The sequence below is a fragment of the Mytilus californianus genome, unplaced genomic scaffold (assembly GCF_021869535.1).
Source record: "Mytilus californianus isolate M0D057914Y unplaced genomic scaffold, xbMytCali1.0.p SCAF_26, whole genome shotgun sequence".
NCBI classification, from domain to species: Eukaryota; Metazoa; Mollusca; class Bivalvia; order Mytilida; family Mytilidae; genus Mytilus; species Mytilus californianus.
Window position 1 is genome coordinate 3172139 of NW_026262675.1, and position 20336 is coordinate 3192474.

At 32.1% G+C, this 20336-nt stretch overlaps 1 protein-coding gene across 1 annotated transcript in view; it reads left to right on the forward strand.

Annotated features, from left to right (window-relative positions):
• The first annotated feature begins 355 nt into the window (after nucleotides 1-355).
• LOC127732750 (probable G-protein coupled receptor 158) overlaps nucleotides 356-20336 on the forward strand; it is a 29595-nt gene continuing 9614 nt past the window's right edge. Inside the window, exons 1-6 of the mRNA XM_052241941.1 lie at nucleotides 356-371; nucleotides 4461-4926; nucleotides 7556-7723; nucleotides 12983-13106; nucleotides 14158-14406; nucleotides 17982-18050. Coding sequence (XP_052097901.1) covers nucleotides 356-371; nucleotides 4461-4926; nucleotides 7556-7723; nucleotides 12983-13106; nucleotides 14158-14406; nucleotides 17982-18050 — 1092 coding nt within the window. The remainder of the gene's footprint in view (nucleotides 372-4460; nucleotides 4927-7555; nucleotides 7724-12982; nucleotides 13107-14157; nucleotides 14407-17981; nucleotides 18051-20336) is intronic.

Here is a 20336-nt window from a genome sequence, read left to right on the forward strand (position 1 = left end):
TCGTATTGCTGTCAATGGAGAGAACAATTATTATCATTTACTACAGTACAAATACATTGTAACGGTATATTGCTTGGCCTGGCAAGTGAACAACAATTTACTTAATAAATAAAAGCAACAGTAGTTTACCGCTGTTCAAAAGTCATAAATCGATTAAGAGAAAACAAATTCGGATTACAAACTAAAACCGAGGGAAACACATCAACTATAAGAGGAAAACAACGGAACACTGAACTGCAACAAAAACAAACACCAGGATACATAGAAACGGACTATTTGATAACAACTGCCATATTCCTGACTTGGTACAGGACATTTTAAGAAAAAAACTAGCTGTTACACCCTTATACGTGTAATGGTACTGGAAGAGGGTAAATCAGAAGTTGGTTTTGAAAGAAAATAAAATGAATAATTAGAGTGTACGAAGTATTTTTTTCCTAATAATATCAAAACTTTGACTTTTTTTTTAACATTTTGCATTTCGATTAAACAGATATGAATTAAGAAATGGTTGAAAATTGTTTATTTATGCAATTTTCCTTTTTTGGAAGATTTTCATTTGGTAAAGTTTTTAGAACATATTTTTCGAATGCTTGACTTCTTAATAGACAATTGTTACATGGTTATTTCATGAACACAAAATGAAGGATAGCATTGATTATTTTATTTAAATATCTAGATATTGTGAAGTCGTTAAATATTTCTCTATCATCTGACCTATCCAACTGAACTATAAAACTAAAAACAACAACAAAAACATAGTCTGTTTCATAGTTCATTTGACTATACATATCAGTTCGAAACTATATGACATCAAAACATGAAATGTGAATCTTCGAATTATGTATTCGTGATTTTGTCTGTTTTATTTTGAATGTTAGTTTTAGTTTTGTTTTTGTGGTGGGAGGGGTGGGGGAGTATGGAAAAAGATAGATTGCATCATCGTAATTTTTCAATTTGTTTCCTGTTCCAAACTGTACAAACAATTCGTTGAGAGAGCAAAATATAGGGATAAGTTCGTCTTCACAAACGTTTAGAACTTTAGTCCATAAAACTGTTTATTAAAAGGTTTGGTTACCTTTGACTGTTTGGGTACCTTTGACTGTTTGGTTACCTTTGACTTAGTAGTACACAACTGATATCTACCACAAAAGCTTCATACCTCGGACAATAGCTGGCTAGAACAGCCTTCCTGACAAAGTGATTCTCGAACCATCCACATACTGCTTCGATTATGCATGGTGGAGTTATTTGACAATGTAAACTTGTACATATGTTGGTTTTATTTATAAGTACCACTGGTTATAGTCTAATACCAGCTTGTGAAACCATCATAAATGGTTGCCACTTGCACAATGTAATCTGCATATACATGCATTATCGCTGCAGATCAACACAAAAGAAGTAGAAGAAGAAGGCTCAACGCTACTTACAAAAGATACATTTTCCAAATGCTTTGCTTTTAACTGCCTATGCATCACATATGGGGTACCACCTCAGAGTAGATCTAGGTGGTCATAGACCGACGTAAAATAGAGCTGCTGAGCAATTAATATGAGAGCTATTCCTTGTTAAGGTACGAATGCACCCTAACTAACTAACTAATCCTTAGTCTGTAACTGGTCAATACCACTAGTTTCTGAAGTCAGAATACATTTGCACAGTAATTTCCCAAATACAAAATGTAAACATGCTATATCTCTAGCCTGTCCACACTGAGGTTAGGAGTTCGAACCCCGCACTAGGGAGGTACGTTCGACTCTAATCTTAATTGACTAGGATTGACAGTTTTTCTGCCGAATATCTGTGGTTCTCTCTTAACATTCCGGATTCATTGAAATCTAACATGTTACTACAGACAAAGGCATAGCGCTGTTCCTTTGCTTTTATGTGTTTTTGCAGTGCATGTACTGTTTTGTGTCATGAATGGATACCCCATATTTTTTTCTATTCGAATGAGAGGATATAAAAACACCGTAAGATAGGCCAAGGGACCACCATCGTACACTAAAGGAAAATTCATAAAAGGGAACGAAAATCGATCCTTTTGTCGTCAATTTTTTTTATAGTGTTTTCCGTTTTAAACTGAAATAACTAAATATAGGATAGGACAGTAATTGTTCATGTTAATTGTTTATATTTGTTGATTTGAAGTAGATTCCTTTGGAGAAATTTCGTCAGTGTATTTAGAAAATTCTTTATTATTCAACGAACAAATATCAACAAGATAACGGAAGTGTTGTCGAATTTACCAATTGAACGAGTATATAGTGCTTTGGTTTTTGGTGGGGTATGTTGTTCTGTTTTTCTTGGAATTTATATGATTCGTTTTATACGTCGGTTTTTACGGTGAATACCTCTGATATTGGCCTCTGTATTTTGATTTCTTTCTATTTTTTCCAAATCGTTCGTAAATTTCTACCTATAACCAATGTGATGATTGAATTTTTTATCTAAGTGCACTAATATTACCACTAATATTACCTGTGATTACAAGGGCAATTATTTTCTGTAGCAAATAGATACTATTGTACTGATCGTTCAAGTGATCATTTACACGATTGATATGTTGCTAATTTTATCGATCAGTATAACATATAATTTTATTCGCAACGATTAGATTTGGAATGGACATACATGAGAATGAGTTTGAATTAGCCAGTATTTTGAATGTAAAGTGATTTTATTGTTGTTCTAAATCGTGACAGTTGATGGAAGGTCTTTAAAGGTGAATTCAAGATTTTTGAAGGATGTGTTTCGTAAAAAAAAAAATACTCCAAAAATAATGAATAATTGAAATAAAAGAGTGATCCGTTAGTTTTGTTTTATTGTTCAAAGAATGAAGTACACATTACTATTGAATGTATTGAGTATAATGTAAGTAAGGACCTATCAAATTTACTGGTTTTTATTTATTTGAATCATGCCAATTGATTCTTCAGTTAATTTTCTTATTTACATTTATTTCTCTAAGCTATGTTAATTTTGTTTCTATTTATTGTCTTATTCATTTACCTAAATTAAGATGAAATAACACTTTTAAGACTTTTTCTGATTTTGGTTTCATCAGGAACGCTCAAACTCCAAATTAAGAGATACAAGAAAGTACACGAACCCGTGAATAGCTTTATCAACAAAAGGGAAGCTGATTGTTTTCATAATTTCTAAACTTTTTAACGGACAATTTAGGAAAGTATGTAATAAATCATGTCAATACCGAAGCACTTACTACTGAGCCAACGATACCATCGGGGATTAACAGTTCAGCGGCAGTGGTATCGAACCAGTGGTAGCACCGGAAGTGCTTTTCTGGATTCACATTCACCAGGAAAGTTTTAAAACTTTTCCTAATTCAGCAAATTCAAAATTTCTTTTTTTATTCTATTTTTGAATTTTAAAAGTATTAAACAATTTTTAAATTTTGTCTGGCAAAAAATCCTAATTTCATCATCCTTGGCTTTCAAATGTTTAGATTTGAGCGTTCCTTGTGAAGATAATTCCAGAAAAGCGCTTTGGACGCACGAGTTATAAAGCGTAAACACATAACTTATAGACATCATTCGCTACTTTAATTTAAGAATTTTTTTTTCTCTCGAAATAATTTCTTAAATAAATTTAAGAAAAGCTAAGCTTCGTTTTAAAATGTGTATATGCTTCAGCATAAGTGTGTGCCTTTTACATAAAAACTGAATTTTCATGTAAATCCTTCCTCATCGCAGTTCTACAATAAGTAACATACCTGAATACATATATACATATAATAATAACAGGTCCATTACAATTCAATTTTATCATCTATGACAACATTGAACTGTATCAATAATAAATGTTTATTAAGAAGACGATCGTGCGGTAACCGTAACACTATGCCACATTGAACATTTATTATTGAGACAGTTCAATGTGGCATAGTGTTACGGTTACCGCGCGATCGTCTTCTTAATAAACTAAAGTACAAAAATATGCAAAAACATGTATTTTAAAATTCTTGTCTCGAATAATAACATATTTCATAGAAAAACGAGAACTTTTGGGTCGGATGAGAAAATAAGTAAACAATTTTGACATTGCATGAAATTAAGATTTGCTCCCCTTAAAGTAATTGTACAGTTAAAAACGACCACAATTTTAATATAAAATGTTAGCTTCAAATTATGGATGCATATAGCTTCTTGAAATAGACCTTGCAGTTATATGAGGGACTTTTCAAATTTTAACTTTGGAATTGGACACTGGACCGGAGGACATAGCGATACTAAGTCTAAAAGACGTATGTTCATACCAGCTTGAATAATTGAAATTACTTAAATATCAAACGGGACTTTCTGTAAATCTTACCTTAAAATCTTGATTGAGATGAATAATAATATTTTTTATACTGCAATATGTATTCCATTGCGTTTAAATTGGATTTTCTGATTTCATGCTTAGTACTTTATAATTAACTGTTTATTTACCAGGGGAAAATGACAAAGAGGCAGCGAAGTTAGCATTAGAGTATGTCAGCAGAGTAGAACAAAGTCCATGTACTGGTGGAACAGAGGAAACACTAGACCTTATGTTCAATCATACAACTTGGAGAGAGTACACCCAACCAGCCATTCTAACATCAAACTTCTTGACATCGGTTATACTGGAAAACAGTGGTTCTCTCGATTCATTGACGGACGAAATACTTTTCTCTTTAGTAAGAAACAATGTAAATGGCCAGTCGATTATATTTGGATCTGCTATTGCTGTCGAAGCAGGGTTATATACAAAATATTCTTCATTCTGTCCATATGCTTACCGCAAAAATGGAACCGTCTTTGCCCATGATATTTCCTTGTCATATAATTACCTAGACAGCAACACAGAGTGGTATTATGTCTTAAAGACAACAAACTGGGAAAATGCAACCAGAACAAGCTCAAAGATTAAATATAGGTAAATCATTGTTAGTTAATGAGGTATTTAAAAAGATTATGAAATGGGGAATAAGATACTAATTATAATTGATTGTGTTTGTTGAAAACGGACGTTCTTAAACTAGGACAGGATAAAATTTAAAACCGCTGATAGTCACGTAATACTTGATTACTCATAGTACAATTGTAAAGGAAGCCTAATTTCATTACAACAGTTAAGATAAATTCAGTACATTGTTCGTAGCTATATAATTTTAGACTTCATGTATTAGGGTTCTTATAGGTTGACTATTGAACGAAAATCATTTTAGACTAAGGAACATATCAACCTCATGCGTAGCTTTGATTCCTTGTCAATATTTGTGTATATTGTTAGTCCTTTTGCTTTTATCAGCTCTCATTGTTTGTATTAGGTTTTTGACGTTCAAATATGTTGACATCGAGCATTACTGAAGAGACATTGATTGTTAAAATGCACAAATGGTGCAGTAAAATTGTTACCGTTATGCTATTGATAAATATAGGCTACAGAAGTTTACCCGTGTTCAATAAACAATTACGATATTTTTAAACTTTCAAATTTGATATTATCGCACTGTATTATAGTTAAATTAATAAGGGCCTTATTTGATCCCTTGAATAAAGTTAATTATATCATTATAGATTTTGTTTTCATCTTTTATAAACTTATTTTTCAAAAACTTTTAAATAGATTTATTTAAGGCATGTTTTTTATACCAAAAATAATACTTTCACTTCATTTATAAATTTATAAATTACTAAGAAAACTAAAGTTCCAACTTCTTCAGGCAAAGCTGACAGATGAATTGGGCTATTCATTTTAGATCCCTTTTCGTCATAAAGTTCATCAAGTATTCAAGTATTAAGGTATATTGGCTTAATTTTTTTGTGTTTAACCTTTTATGATGAAGGTCAATTCAGAAAAGCGTTGCGAAAGGAGGATGCATGACAAGAGCTTTTTTTTGCAAGATAGTTAAATTATAAAACATTTCAAATTGTGTAACTTTAGCTGATTAAAAACAGGTTGATATAATTAGGAACGTTAAATGCAGAAAGGTCACTTGTGATGTCACTATGATGCCAAGAACGTGTTGAAATTAGAATATTTGAAGAAAAAAAAGCATTTACATATAATTTTCGTTAAATAGACTATATAAACCAAAGGAACGAACGGTAAACAACTGTCATATTCCTGACTTGGTACAGGCAGTAAAGTTATCAACCTAAATTCATATCTCTGTTAAATGCATCTTGTACCAAAACATCTCTATTGGTAAAGACTTGGTTCATATCTAAATATTAAAGGCAAATTCTCAAATGCACGAAGTGTGAAACCCTAATGCAATTATGTTAGAAAAAATTTAAAACTATAAACACTGATATCGAGAGCGAAAATAAAAACCACTTGAAAATTCAAAATGAAAATGCAATTTGTAAAAGAAGTATAACTACTGTGTTTAGGGAAATATCAAGTTGTTATAGTTTTGTACTGGCTTGTAGTCTCAGTTTCTAAATTAATAAAACTATGATGTAAATGTTTTTTATTTTAATCTATATATCCTATGTATTTGATTTAATATATCCTATAAAACCAGAAAAAAAACCACTTCTTAGTGACGTTATATTGACTTATTTCTAGTAAACACTGGGGACGATTTCAGTCTCGCCATTTTAAAATTTTTTCCATAACTGAAGGTCGTGTGGTGACCTTTATAGTATCATATACAGTAGGTAAACATGTCGTTTGGTTGCTTTTGTCAGTGACGTATAACTCACATTCCTCTATATTTATAATTATATGACAGTATTATAAGGAAAAGTGGTTAGGTCAAAATACTTCATCCGATTCAAAGGTGGTCCATATCTGAATTTGCCATTTTTTAGTTATTTTTGAATGATGGCTCTTAAACGTTTGCTATTCTTGGATTTCCAATTCTAAATATTTGGTCATTAGAACGACTGATGAATAAGATACACTTTTTGATGTTCATATATTGGCACAAGTAATCGGCATCTAGACCTTGTAAGTTTGTATTCAAGATACCTATTGAATAGTGTACACTTATATGATTTATAAAATTTGTCGTTTAAAAATTCATAAGTTATTAAGCAACTGAGGTTTCAACTCCCCCATTGAAATATAATCATAGATGGATCTGGCTATTATTTTTAGGTCCATTTGGTCATATAGCTCTTCAACTGTTTCGGATCTTTTACATCCTTAGCTTTCGAATATTCGGCTTTGAGCGTTCATGATGAAGTTAAATCCAGAAAAGCGCTTGGGAGGCATACATTTTATAAAGTGTTTTTATTTTATTAACTGTATACGAAAATGTTCTTAAAACATTGTTTTCCGTCCTCCTTAACTGTCCATTCAATTCTGTTTTACGAAGTATTTGAAAAGAACGCTTAATGATTGTCATTTGGTCCTTTTTTGTGTTTTGCCATTGACATTATCGGTTTTTTTTCGAATTATGAGTTTTGATATCCCTTTGGTATCTTTCCTCTCCTTTAATGATAAGTGAGGTCTCAATGATGATAAGCTTAAACTTATAGTGTGTTTCATAGTTTTAAATGTAACCAATATTTGACTCGAGAAAAAACAAATTATTCATTTTCTATGATAGATCAGGAGGTATGTCACTACCAGACCAACAACATGTTTTACTGACAGCTAAACTGTCAGATGGTCACTGGACCAAGCCATACTTCGATTGTGGGGGAGGTGATGTTTGGATGGTAACATTCTCGTCTCCTATATTTTCCTTGAGCGGAGATGGAGAACCAAAGTTTCAGTAAGTACTCTTTATTAGTGCATGTGTTAAATCAATTATCAACAAGTGAACGAAAACTTTACAGTAAGTGGTGTTGGTATCAGTCCAAATCTATCGAAAAAAAAATTCTGCCGAATACATACTTCCGTGATACTCTCTCTTCTTTGCCTATGAAAGTACGCATCATCGAGAAAATTTATCAGCACACCAATACTACTATACTGAGTACTCCTTTCCGAAAAGATAGAGAAAATTTCTGGATCAGGGAACTAGGTACTGCAATGCCATATGGTGCAATGATAATATCAAAGGAGTAGGGAATTTGTCAAGTCCAGCCTGCAGTGATGTAAATGCAATGAGATTATTTGATACCAACTTAAGACCCTTGCGTAGTCATGGACAAAAACATTACCATTAGCCAAATGTAAAAAAAGTCTTCCAAATCTAGATCGCCTTCTGGAAGCTTTGATGACCTTCTTTCACATCTTCATCATCCGCTAGGGTTACATTACATTATAACTATTTTTTTTTCACTGCCTGTTAATTTCTAAAATGTATGAGAGATTATGCACTTGACAAGGGATGCATAAATACATTTTCTCCATAATACAGACTGGTCAGTATAATTTGTGATGTAGCTCTTATCCGTCTTTTTAAACCAGTAAGATCGGAACCTTTACATGATGAAAAGGAAATTTCTTCCAGTTTGTTTTTCAACAAAGGAATTGATGCTATCAACATCATTAACGTTCTTCATCACAAAGAGGTAACATCTAAAATTCCACTTTATTTTCAAAACCAGTCTGTTCTTATTGTATCCTACAGTTACACCAAAACCATTGCAACTAAAGTAACTAACTATATGCAAGCATTACAGGACCTTGATTTAGAAGAATACCTAAAAAAAAAACTCTGACATATGACTGTTCCCACTCACCTTATATTTACAGCCCATCTGGCCATGTTATCACTAGGGATCTAAACATAATCCAACATGACCATCTCCGAAAGGTGAAATCTCATGGTCCTAAGTTCAGAGACACACCAATTGGAGCCATAACTACTTCAAAATGATAATGGATTCTATTGAGGACTACGCCAGAACATGGGCTAAACGAGAAGAAGTTGAACTGAACACGTTGTCAGAATGGGTCAAATCAATCAGGTCTCTGATAAAATGTCGAACTCATTAGTTGAAAAACTGTGTGAATGATCGACCAAGGTCCATTTTTAGAGACAAAGAAGCTGTGAAATGTCTATCATCTCTTCGCGATAAATATGTTGTTGTTCCTGCGGACAAAGCTTCAAATAATATTGTTTTTGTATGTAAATCGTACTACTACGAGTGTCTTGTAAAAGAATTAGGTATAAATGAGCACTTAGGTAATGCCAAATACAAAAACATATCATTTGACAAGGAGGAGATTTTGGCTAATCATAAGTCCTTCATGGCTTCCATGAACTTTACATTGAACAGGAATTCTGAGGACTTACCTTGTTTGTATTGGATACCTTAGCTTCACAAAATTCCGTTCAAACAAAGGTATATTGTCGGTTCATCTGCATGCTCTACAAAGGAATTGTCCATTAGATTGACAAAAATTCTGTCCGCAGTGAAAGAGGGTCTTCAGAAATACTGTGAAAATGTTTACCCGCGTAGTGGTATTAACCATAGGTGGATTCTGAAAAACTTTAAAGAACTTCTGGATAATTTTAAATCTCGATCTTTCTCTGAAATTAATTCTATCATAACTTTTGATTTTTCAACCCTGTATACCACAATTCTCCATGTGAAATTGAAAAATCGTCTAAAAGAAATAATCCACAATGCTTTTCAAGATAAAAATGGTAGCATACGTTATAAATTTATTGCTTTGGGATACCATACGGCACATTTTGTTAATAGTGAGAAAAAAAAAACATGCTACACAGAGGAACAAGTTATCAGTATGCTGGTGTTTCTTATTGACAACATATTTGTTGAATTTGACGGTAGACTTTTTCAACAAATTGTTGGCATTCCTATAGGAAAGAACTGTGTCCTCTCCTTGCCAATCTCTTCATATTTTCATATGAGACGGAGTTCCTTCAGACACTTATCAAAAACAGAAAGATCAAAGAAGCCAGATCATTTCATTTCACAGTCAGATATATTTATGATGTTCTTTCCATTAAAAAAACAAACTTTTGCTGATTAGGTTCCATTAATATATCCTTCAGAACGGGCAATTAAAGAAACAACAGACACGGCTTCCTCCGCCTCTTTTTTTTTTACTTAAACCTCGAAGTTGACATAAGTGGTCATCTCAGTTCCAGAATCTATGAAAAGCGAGACGATTTTAAATTTTGAAACTATAAATTTCCCCAACCTTAGCAGCAATATACCAACTTCACCTGCAAATACATGGGATATACATTTCTCAACAACTCATTCGGTATTCAAAAGCTTGCAGCTGCTACACAGACTTTACAAAACGTCACCAGTGTCTGAGCAGAAAGTTGATGAGCTAGGGTTATGTCAAAGAACGTCTCGTCCTTATTCTAAAAAAGTTCATCGGGATACCAATACCTTGCGGATAAATATTCCGTATAAACTTCACAAATAATACATGATGGTCTTGCAGTATATATTCTAGGTACTGACGTTGTGCATCATCTTAATAACGTGTTATAGTGTTCTTTTTATTTGTCTTTGTATATTTTTAACCTTTACGATTTAGTAAATGTTTGGTATATACTTCTGGCGAGACTAGGTATTTATACATCCCGTCATTGTGTTATTATGCTGTGGTCATTTTTGTATTTTTGTCTTTCATTTTTGCTTATGTACTTTGTCTATAGAGTGTCTATATGCCATTTTGTTTTTCTTTGTTGAAATAGTTATTTGTTTTATAGTGATTAAGATTATAACACAATGTTGACTGCTGTTCCCCAATTTTTACCTATAATGGCTGTTTGTTTTGCTCACACATTGTTGTCAATATAATGGAATTCTATGCGACTGTCATAAAAGTGAGAGGTTTAGCAAGCTATAAAGCCAGGTTTAATCCACCATTTTCTACATAAAAAAATGCCTGTACCAAGTCAGGAATATGACAGTTGTTTTCCATTCGTTTGATGTGTTTGAGCTTTTGATTTTGTCATTTGATAAGGGACTTTCTGTTTTGAATTTTCCTTGGCGTTCGGTGTTTTTGTTAGTTTACTCTTTTTTATACCACTGGCTCATGACTAAATAATTGCCTTTAAAATTCCAATAATATATATAAAAATAAGGAGATGTGGTATGATTGCCAATGAGACAACTATCCACCAAATTGCAAATGAAGTGGATGAGAGCAATTAAAGGCAACCGCACTGCCTTCAACAATGAGAAAATCCCATATCGTATACGTCGGCTATAAAAGGCCCCGACAAGAAAATATTGATAAGTCTAACGGCCTAATTAATAACAAAAAAATTTACGAAAAACAAATATGACAGACATGAACCAACGACTACCAATGAATTCTCGCTCCTGACTTGGGACAGACACATATAAAATGAGGCGGGGTTAAACTACTAGTAGTTTGCTGGCGCAAAAACTTCCCCCTAACCTGGGACAGGGGTGCAACAGTACAGCATAGGAACAAACTATAAAAATCAGTTGAAACAAGCTTAATCCATCAGATCGATACAAAGCAAAAAACATCTAACGAAAACACGGACCGGACGTGACAGCGTATATATACATCCCTCAACAAAAAGGCACTAAGTAAAGATCTGAGAGTACTAGCAGTTATTGACAGCTAGTTCAATGCCAATAACAACTAATTAAAAAATCATGTATCTAAGACTAAAATATCAATCAGTGCACATCCAACATCTAATGGATTTAGTCTAAAACGTCATTAATAGTCAGAGAAAAACATGACCTTGTACAATGCCAAAATAAAGGTTTCGACGGAATGTAGTACCGTGGATGTGCAAATGTGTATTACAATGATGTTTAGTATGGTTTTAATTTACTGATAACAAAATCAATATTTATACCAATAAAAACAATATTGAAAGATTTAATTACAGTGTTCAATAGGTAACCTTTTAGAATAGATTTATTTAAAGAAAGGATTGATAAGTTTACCCGGATCGTATCTAAATTTTCGGGCTCGGTAAACAACATTCCCGTAAAAATTAGGATGTGCTATTCCGTTTGAAACAAGTTTTCTACAGGTACAGAAAAGCTCACAAACCAAATCTTTGTATCTACAGAAGAATTTAAAAAAGGTTTTAAGTAATTTGTCGTAACGAAATCCTTGACATAATAATTTTCCAGTAAAACATAGAAAACGCTCATTGCAATCCAAAACCTCACAACAGACACGGGCATAGCGAGCGAGTTGTGATATATAAACACCGAAGACGGTGACAAAGGAACATCGCCGTCCAAAAAAGGAAAATTAACAATAAGGAAGGAAAAATCGTCCCTTTTGTCGTAAATGTTTATGTAAAGTTTCTCTTGTAAAACTGAAATATTTAAATCTAAAAAAGGACAGTTATTGCTATTGATATTTCATTTATATTTAAAGTAAGTTCTTTTGGGTAAATTTCGACAGTATATTTAGAGAATTCTTGATTACTGAATGAAAAAATATCATCAAGATAACGGTAAGTGTTGTTGAATTTATTAATTAAATTGAATTTAGACGGGTCTTTACTGAGTTTGGCCATAAACTGTGATTCATAACAGTACAGGAACAAGTCTGCTATTAAAAGGGCACAATTGGTGCCCATAGGAATACCTACAACCTGTCGATAAATTGTATTGCCGAAACGTACATAAATGTTGTCGAGGAGAAAGTTTACAGCTTTAATCATGTCAACACATCGCCAGTAAGTATATCTAGCATATTTACCTTTCTCATTAGAGAAAAAAGCCTTTATATGAGTTGCAGCAACTAGATTTGCTATTAGATTCATCAAACGACCATTAATTAAATGGGAAAACTTTTGTTTGATAAGATTGTGTGGAAGTTAGGATATCTTCTTAAAAAATAGATTAATAAACTGTTAAATATAATAATAAATATACAAAATAGTCACAATTCATGAGTAGAATTAACAAATTTTTAACACTTTCATTATAAATAGCAGAACGCTTAATTATTCATTTATTCATATTTTGTTCTTATATAACCAATACTTGTTGTTCCTGAAGTTCACAAAACTATATTGAAACATACCCTGAGAGAAAATATAAACACGAGATTTGATGAATTGGAATGACTTAAACTACTATTGTAGAGGTGTAGCCACCATTGACATTGAGCTTACAAATATCGACATAAACCAATGTGATCCAGACACCAATACGTTTAGTGCTTTGGATGTATTTCGGGGAACTCATAGATGTCCTGAAACAACAGAGGTATTCCTCTTTATTTCATAATGGATTTTTTGTTTTTATTATAAATGAATATAGGCGTATGGCAATTTGCCAAATTGCATTTGTGAAGATATTGTATGATTGTCATTGAGAGAACTATCCACCAGTGATCAATGGTAGAAGATATTACCACCGTACGGCCTTCAATAATGAGAAAAAACCCACCGTACAGTAAACTATAAAATGCACTGGTATGCCAAATATGTAACAACACAAAAGAGAAAACTAACGGCCTGATTCATCATAAATACAATAAACGAAAACAGTCAGCATCCAACGACAACCACCGCACAACGTAGTTGAAAGGGATGGCGTTACCAGACGGTGCTTATCACAAACAACTTAAAAAGTACAGAAATAAATACATATCTGAGACTACCTGGAGTTTCTGAAAGCGTATTTAAAGTACAATTTCAACTAATAAATACACCATGTTTTCAAAGATCAAAATATCTATCAGTACATCTCGAACGAACTCAGTGTTAAGATATCTAAACTGTTTACGAAAAGCAGGATTTTGTGCAAAGCTAAAATTCAAGTTATGACAGATGTAAGAAGCATAAGGGTTCCTAACTGTATAGAAAAGAATATTGAGTTATGGTTTAAAATATAGGAAATAAAATCAATTTAAAAGTTTTAAATTGACACCTGCCAGAACAAGTTTATCCAAAGGATCAACAGGTTTTCAACGATCCAAATTTACTAGCTCTATAAACAACAGGAAGTGTTATCCTGTTTGCACTAAGTGTTTTCCAAGTACAGCTTAACTTCCAAAGCATGTTGGCATGTATTTCCTGTTACTTTTTTAGCATCATAATTATCAAGCGTAGTGACTATGTATTCAAGATTGTAGATGCAGGAAAATTAGCCTCACAAGATATTATCAGAATGCAATTTAAACATGTACATTCAATGCTGTTATTTGATAGATTTTTCTGAACTATTTAAATAATATATTGTAATAGATAAATTTAGCATCAAACATGGATTTAAATATATAAATAAACAATACTTCTCTTTTCTTTTTCTACAGTGTAGTTTTCTCCAAGGACTAGGGTTTAAAAGAGGAGCATACCAGTGTGTTTGTAGTAAGGGATACTTTTTCCCTGACACCAATGCTGAAGTAAAAGCTTTTAGTGGTAAAGATGTAGAAAATTACTTAACTCTGTCGAATACAACAGATTTCACACAATATACATGTCTCCCGTGTAAAGAGGGCTGTACTGAATGTGTCGATGACTCCCCATGCTTGTATGAGTTCCTGTTTGTGTTCAGGTTCCTGGTATTACTGATTACGATGTTGACGTGTACTGCAATTGGAATTCTTTTTATTGTCACAGCATACTTCAGGAATGAATTGGTACTTTTAATGTGTTGTTTGTTGTAGTTTTCCCCTTTTTGTAGTTTTTTGGGGGTACTGTTTTTCCTTTCGTTGTATTTTGTTTTGTTTTCTCTGCTTAATATCGTGCGTTAATTAGTTGTGTTATAGAGTTATTTTTACTTCAAGATCTATTAACTTGCTTTTCATTCTATTTGGAGCACTCCTATTAAAGATGATAGTGCTTTGTACATTTGGAATTAACATATTTTGATGATACTTCCTTTTTAATGGTATTGCAGACAATTGACTGTATACCATGCAGTACTATTTGCCTAAACGTTTTTTTTTATATATGTTATTAAATGCTTATTGGTTGTTTCTTAGTTGAATGGTTAGACTTATGGTATGTCGTCTTTGTTTGGTTTTTGTTTTTTTGTAGTCTTCACTATTTAGAGACGTAGCTTTATGAATTCCAACATTACTAAATCTGACTTGATTATTTCGATGCTTGAAATACTTTCATCACTTTAAGTATTGCCCCCTCCTCCTCCCATATAAACCCTCTTTTTTCAATTTAAAAAAAAAAAAAGTTATTTCCGAATTCTTTTCTCTTACTATTTCATGTAATAAAATGTCTTAATATCAAAGAACAAGTGTTGCATAAGAAGGTACAGCCAAACTTCAAAAACTCTTTTTATCTGTGAGCACGTTTAATATAGATTTCAAGGAATTTGTGGCATTGAAATGTCTGACAATAATTTATAAGTGTTAATACATTCATTGCGTTCATTAAAATCTAACACGTCGCTGCCGACAAGGAAATAGTGAACGAGTTGATAAAGATACACGCAGTAAAAACAGATCAAAGGATTGTTACCGTCCTAAAAAGGAAAATAAGCAATAGGTACGAAAAATCATTTCTTTTGCCGTAAATTGTATTGGAGTTTCCCATGTTAAACTGAAATATCCTAACAGAAAAAGGACAATTATTGCTGTTTATATTAGATTTACACAAAGCTACTTCCCTTGAGTATATTTCCGTGGTATGGTAAGAAAGTTCTTGATTATTAAAAGCATAGATATCATCAAGGTTTCTCGGGTGCTAAGGTTGACCGAAAACTGTGACTCATAACAATATAGGAGCAAGTCTGCAATAAAGGGATTCAATTATTGCCCACCTGAATGCTCCAAATCTGGCTATAATCTTTATTGCCGAAACATGCATCTCTGGCCTTTGTTAGTCTTGTATGTTTTTTTAATTTTACTTCATTTATATGTTTCGGAGTTTAGTGTGACGTCCTCCGGGTGCGGGACTTTCTCGCTGTTTTGAAGACCCATTGGTGGCTTTGGGCTGTTTTCTGCTCTTTGACAGATTCCCTATTTCCATTCTCAATTTTATTATAGATGTTGTCAAGGAGAAAATAAGTAAGTTCCTAGCATTTATATCTTGCATATTTAGCTTTTCAGCCTAAATCCATTTTTGTATAATAAATGGCTTTATTCTCTCTTGTGTTTCTTAAACGATGGTTCAGAAGTATCTTAGAATATGAGGGATTCGTACGCGGTGAAAGTCTAATAAAATAGTTCCTATATTTGTCTAAGAGAATAAGTAGCTTCTTCTATTAATTGCATTGTTTCATCTACTTTATTTGGGTTGGCATTCTGTTCATTTTTTCGTCCTTAAAATTTTCTTTTATGCTAATTAGTTTATCTGTTATGTTGAATAATGTCTCCATAATTCAATGATTTAAGAGCAGGAGACAGAATAATTCAAAAAAGAAATCAACGAGCTCTTTGCTCCAGGAAAAAAATTAACAGGGTAAAACCGTCAGTCAAAATATACGGTAGACCAAACTACAGCACATGTTACATATACAGGAACTAAAAATGTTCCAATTTAAATATATGTTGGGGCAGGCATTCAGCCGAATTTTATAACATCATTAACCCTATACCTTAAAACAACATTGCTATTGGCAACGTAATTGACATTCCCTGATGATACAATTGAGACCGGTCGGATTTCAGAAAGTGTCATGACTTTATGTTATGTTTGTGATTATTAGATAATAGATCCCAACAATATATTTTTTGCAAACCTAAATTACAATCTTCTCTTAAATAAGACTTGTAATGACATTTTTTTATGTTTATATATACATGTCTTATGATATGATATAACAGTAATAATACTAACAGTAATATAATATAATATAAATTAAAGATATGGTAATGAACGTAGATTAGATACTACGGGGAAATTGAAACGACACGATTTGTTTTTGCAATCCATTTTCATTTCTTTTTTAATTTGATTTGTACAAGGAAACGAAAAGTACTTTACTTTATTTTGCAGACTGCATCTATTCCGGGTAGACATTACTAATGTTTTCTTTTTTCGGCTCATTCAATTTAAAAGCTTTAAGTTGTAAAACAAATTTCTGCATTAAAATTCAATTTTATATGTTAATGTCTTGCTCAGCATATGACTCTTTATTAAGGTAGATTCACTGTATACCGCCATCTTGGATTGTACAATAGCAGTACACAATCGGTCTAGTGTTTTGCCTAAATTTTCAAATTTTGAGACAGATTTGCAATGTATGTGTAAGACTGCTTATTTGTGTAAAGAAAAATAGGTGATTTATTGCATTATCCAAAACATTTAAACAAAACCAAATATTCATGTTTATAGAATCAATTTTTAAACTTGGTCATTTAAGTGGAGATAACTCTTATAGTAAATTTTTTTATACTGGAATGATAGTGAGATTTCATTGTTTACTTGTAGCAAGAAAACCAGTTCGGTGACACCATTTTTTCATTTTATTTTCTTAAAGCATATTATAAAACCTATCTTCTCTTATTTTATTTTAAAATTCTATCTCATAGATTTCTTTTTATTCACAAAAATGTGTTTTATCATGAACAATCTATACAAATTTGGGCAATTTTGCACGACTTGTAGCTTGAAAAATAGCACGGTGATCCATACTTTTTATTATATTTTTGAAAAAAACATTAAAAAGTTATTTTGGCAAAGTATAAAAAAATTCTATCTGAGGAAAAATATACCGATGATCCACCTTAAGGTTTTTGTCATGAGCTAAAAGGTAAAAAAAACTATTCATTTGTGTGAGGAGGGACAATCTATTAATCAAGCCAGTTGTAGGAAAACTAGAAAACATGTCTATTTTAATCTTCTGTAAAATGAAATTTCCTACATTTATATTACTTCCATACACCATGTGCGCATTTGAATAAAATAATTCATCTTTGGCAGAACTTGAAACAAAATGTAATGGCAATCAAAATAAAATTTCCTTAATATTTTTGAAAAGAGAGTACGCACGGACTGAACTTTGGGATAAAAACGTGCAAAGTTGTAATAAACGATTGGTATTTCTTGGGGGAAAATGCTAAATGATAATATCGTAATAAAACTTTGATGTTTCAATTGTGTTTACTTCTGTTTTCATAATAACAGTTCAAATAGTTAAAATCAAAGAATTTATCTGTATATCAATTATTTTCAGGCAATTAAGACCGGAAGTCCTATTTTCTTGTTGTTCATGTGTGCTGGCGGTATGTTAATGTGTAGTACGGTAAGTTGATTATTTAATGACAATTTTCACTTACTGATGTCCCTGATTGCAACAGAGTTGTCACATCATTGCATTTATAAATATTCTCGGTTAACTGTTCGTTAGTGGTAGGTTACAATGAAATGTTTGCTCTATTGTTTTTCAGTTGATTTTAGAAATCCAAAAGTACGAAACGTTGATCAACCAGAAAGAATATATAAAAAAGGATTCAAATGCCAGTTAAGGAATACCTGTATATACTATATCATATTTGTTATGAATAAAGAGAGTCAAAAGTTTTTTTAAACAGCATTCAAGCAAAGTAGTTATCCAAAAACAGACCATATTTTTTTATTCATTCCACCTCATTTGTAAATCTTTCCCTTAAAATGAAGTAAATAGCTGCATTGTTAAAAGATCTTTCTTTTTTTATATTTTGTTCTTTGTAAGTCTTAATCTAATGCACAATAGGTGTGCTGTTACTCGCGCTGCTACTGTATGTTTTCTTCCGCTAGGTGTGAAATCCACTGATGAGTCTTTTGAAGACGCAACGTATGCATCTGGTGTACGGTGTACAAAATTATAAGCCTGGTATCTTTGATGAGTTTTTTTTACAGTCAGATTAAATGACTTTGTATATTTGCTAACCATGCCTCAACAGGCTTCGATCAACCTTTTTACCTGCCAATCTTATCGCGGAATGTATGCGTATGTTCTGCTACCAACCATATTCAGAGTGGAACATAATAAGTGTATAGGTTTCCAATATAAATCTTCTACTGAATATGCGTGAATTGTCGCTGGTACGCTTTATTATCATTGTCTTGGTTCACATCAAAATCTCATACTTGTAACAGCCGACAAAGCTTAATATCTTTATTTATTCAACCAATACATCCTGTACATTAATAGATAAGAATTCTCGACAGTAAAACGTAGGAAATTACATGTATGATGCGTCAATTTAATTTTCTTTAGACATTTAATTAAAACAAAATCAAATATGGAATGTATGAAAAACATCAAAGCAAATGAAATATACTTTATGTCAATGCTGTCCGCCTTAATTTTGTAACTGTATAAGGAGGAAACAACAATCTGTAAAAATTGGAGTTAACCTCTGTCTTCATCTTTTATTGCAAAATTCCTTTCAGGCATCTTATTTGATACGTATATAGACAGAATAAGTGTCAACGTAGAAAAATATATGTTTGAACAGGACTATTGTAGCTGATACTCATTCCATCAAATCACATATCGTTTCTTTTTAATTGTGTTTTTGAGTCAGGACAGTTAGGTAGAAAGTGACTGTGAATTTTAAACAATCTTTAAACAATCTTTAGCAATCAATTTTTTTTCTTTTTTTTCTAAACAGTATCTGCTGCAATGACCTTTGAAATATTTCAGATTTGTTTCCTGTTCTTGGTTTTCGTACCAATTAAAATGATAAATTAATTGTTTTCTCTTCAAAAATAAAGAGATGTTGTATATATGTTAAAGATAAAAAAAAAAGATAGAAGAGACCAAAGAAACAATAAAAAATCATGACAAAGAAAAAACCGACAATCCCATTGTAAAAAAAAAAACAAACGAAGATGACAAAAAGTCAAACAACAGTCTATAAAATACTACATAGAAAAACTTACCACTGAGCAACATGAACCAACCAAAACTGGAAATGATCTCACGAGCGTAAGAACCGGGATTTAAAAGCGAAATCATGTATTTTTTTGTGAAGAAGCTATATGACTCTGATTTTATATACCGTTTTTCCCCAGAACATTACGGTCTTGACCTTAAATATATTTTACGAAAATTGCAATTTACAACATTTTAGGTGGATACCACCAGATATTGATCTAACTGTTAAATATTGCTGTTTGATACTGTTTGATAATGAGTTACGATAATGCGTGCGATTTTTTCTGGATGAGGTCATTAGCAGGTAAAAGATAGGTGACTTGTTTAACATACCTTATTTGTTGTGAATGGGCAGCAGCTAACTGATATTGGAGGACATTAACGAGAAATTAATGTCATCCCTTTAATAAATAATATTTATCCAAACAAATAGAACAATCGTCATAAACAACTATGAAAATACCAGGTAACTGAACAAGAGAGGCTTGCTCTTACTAATTTATTTTATAATTTCTCATTATTCAGTATTGATAATCAACTCAAATGCTCTAATTCATGAAATGTGCATCCGTTTTAGTCGGCATTAAGTGGTTGGTGTGTTGTGGTGTACTGTCAAACATGTTTGGTAAAACCTGTTATACTTTTTATGCGTTATTTCTACCTTCT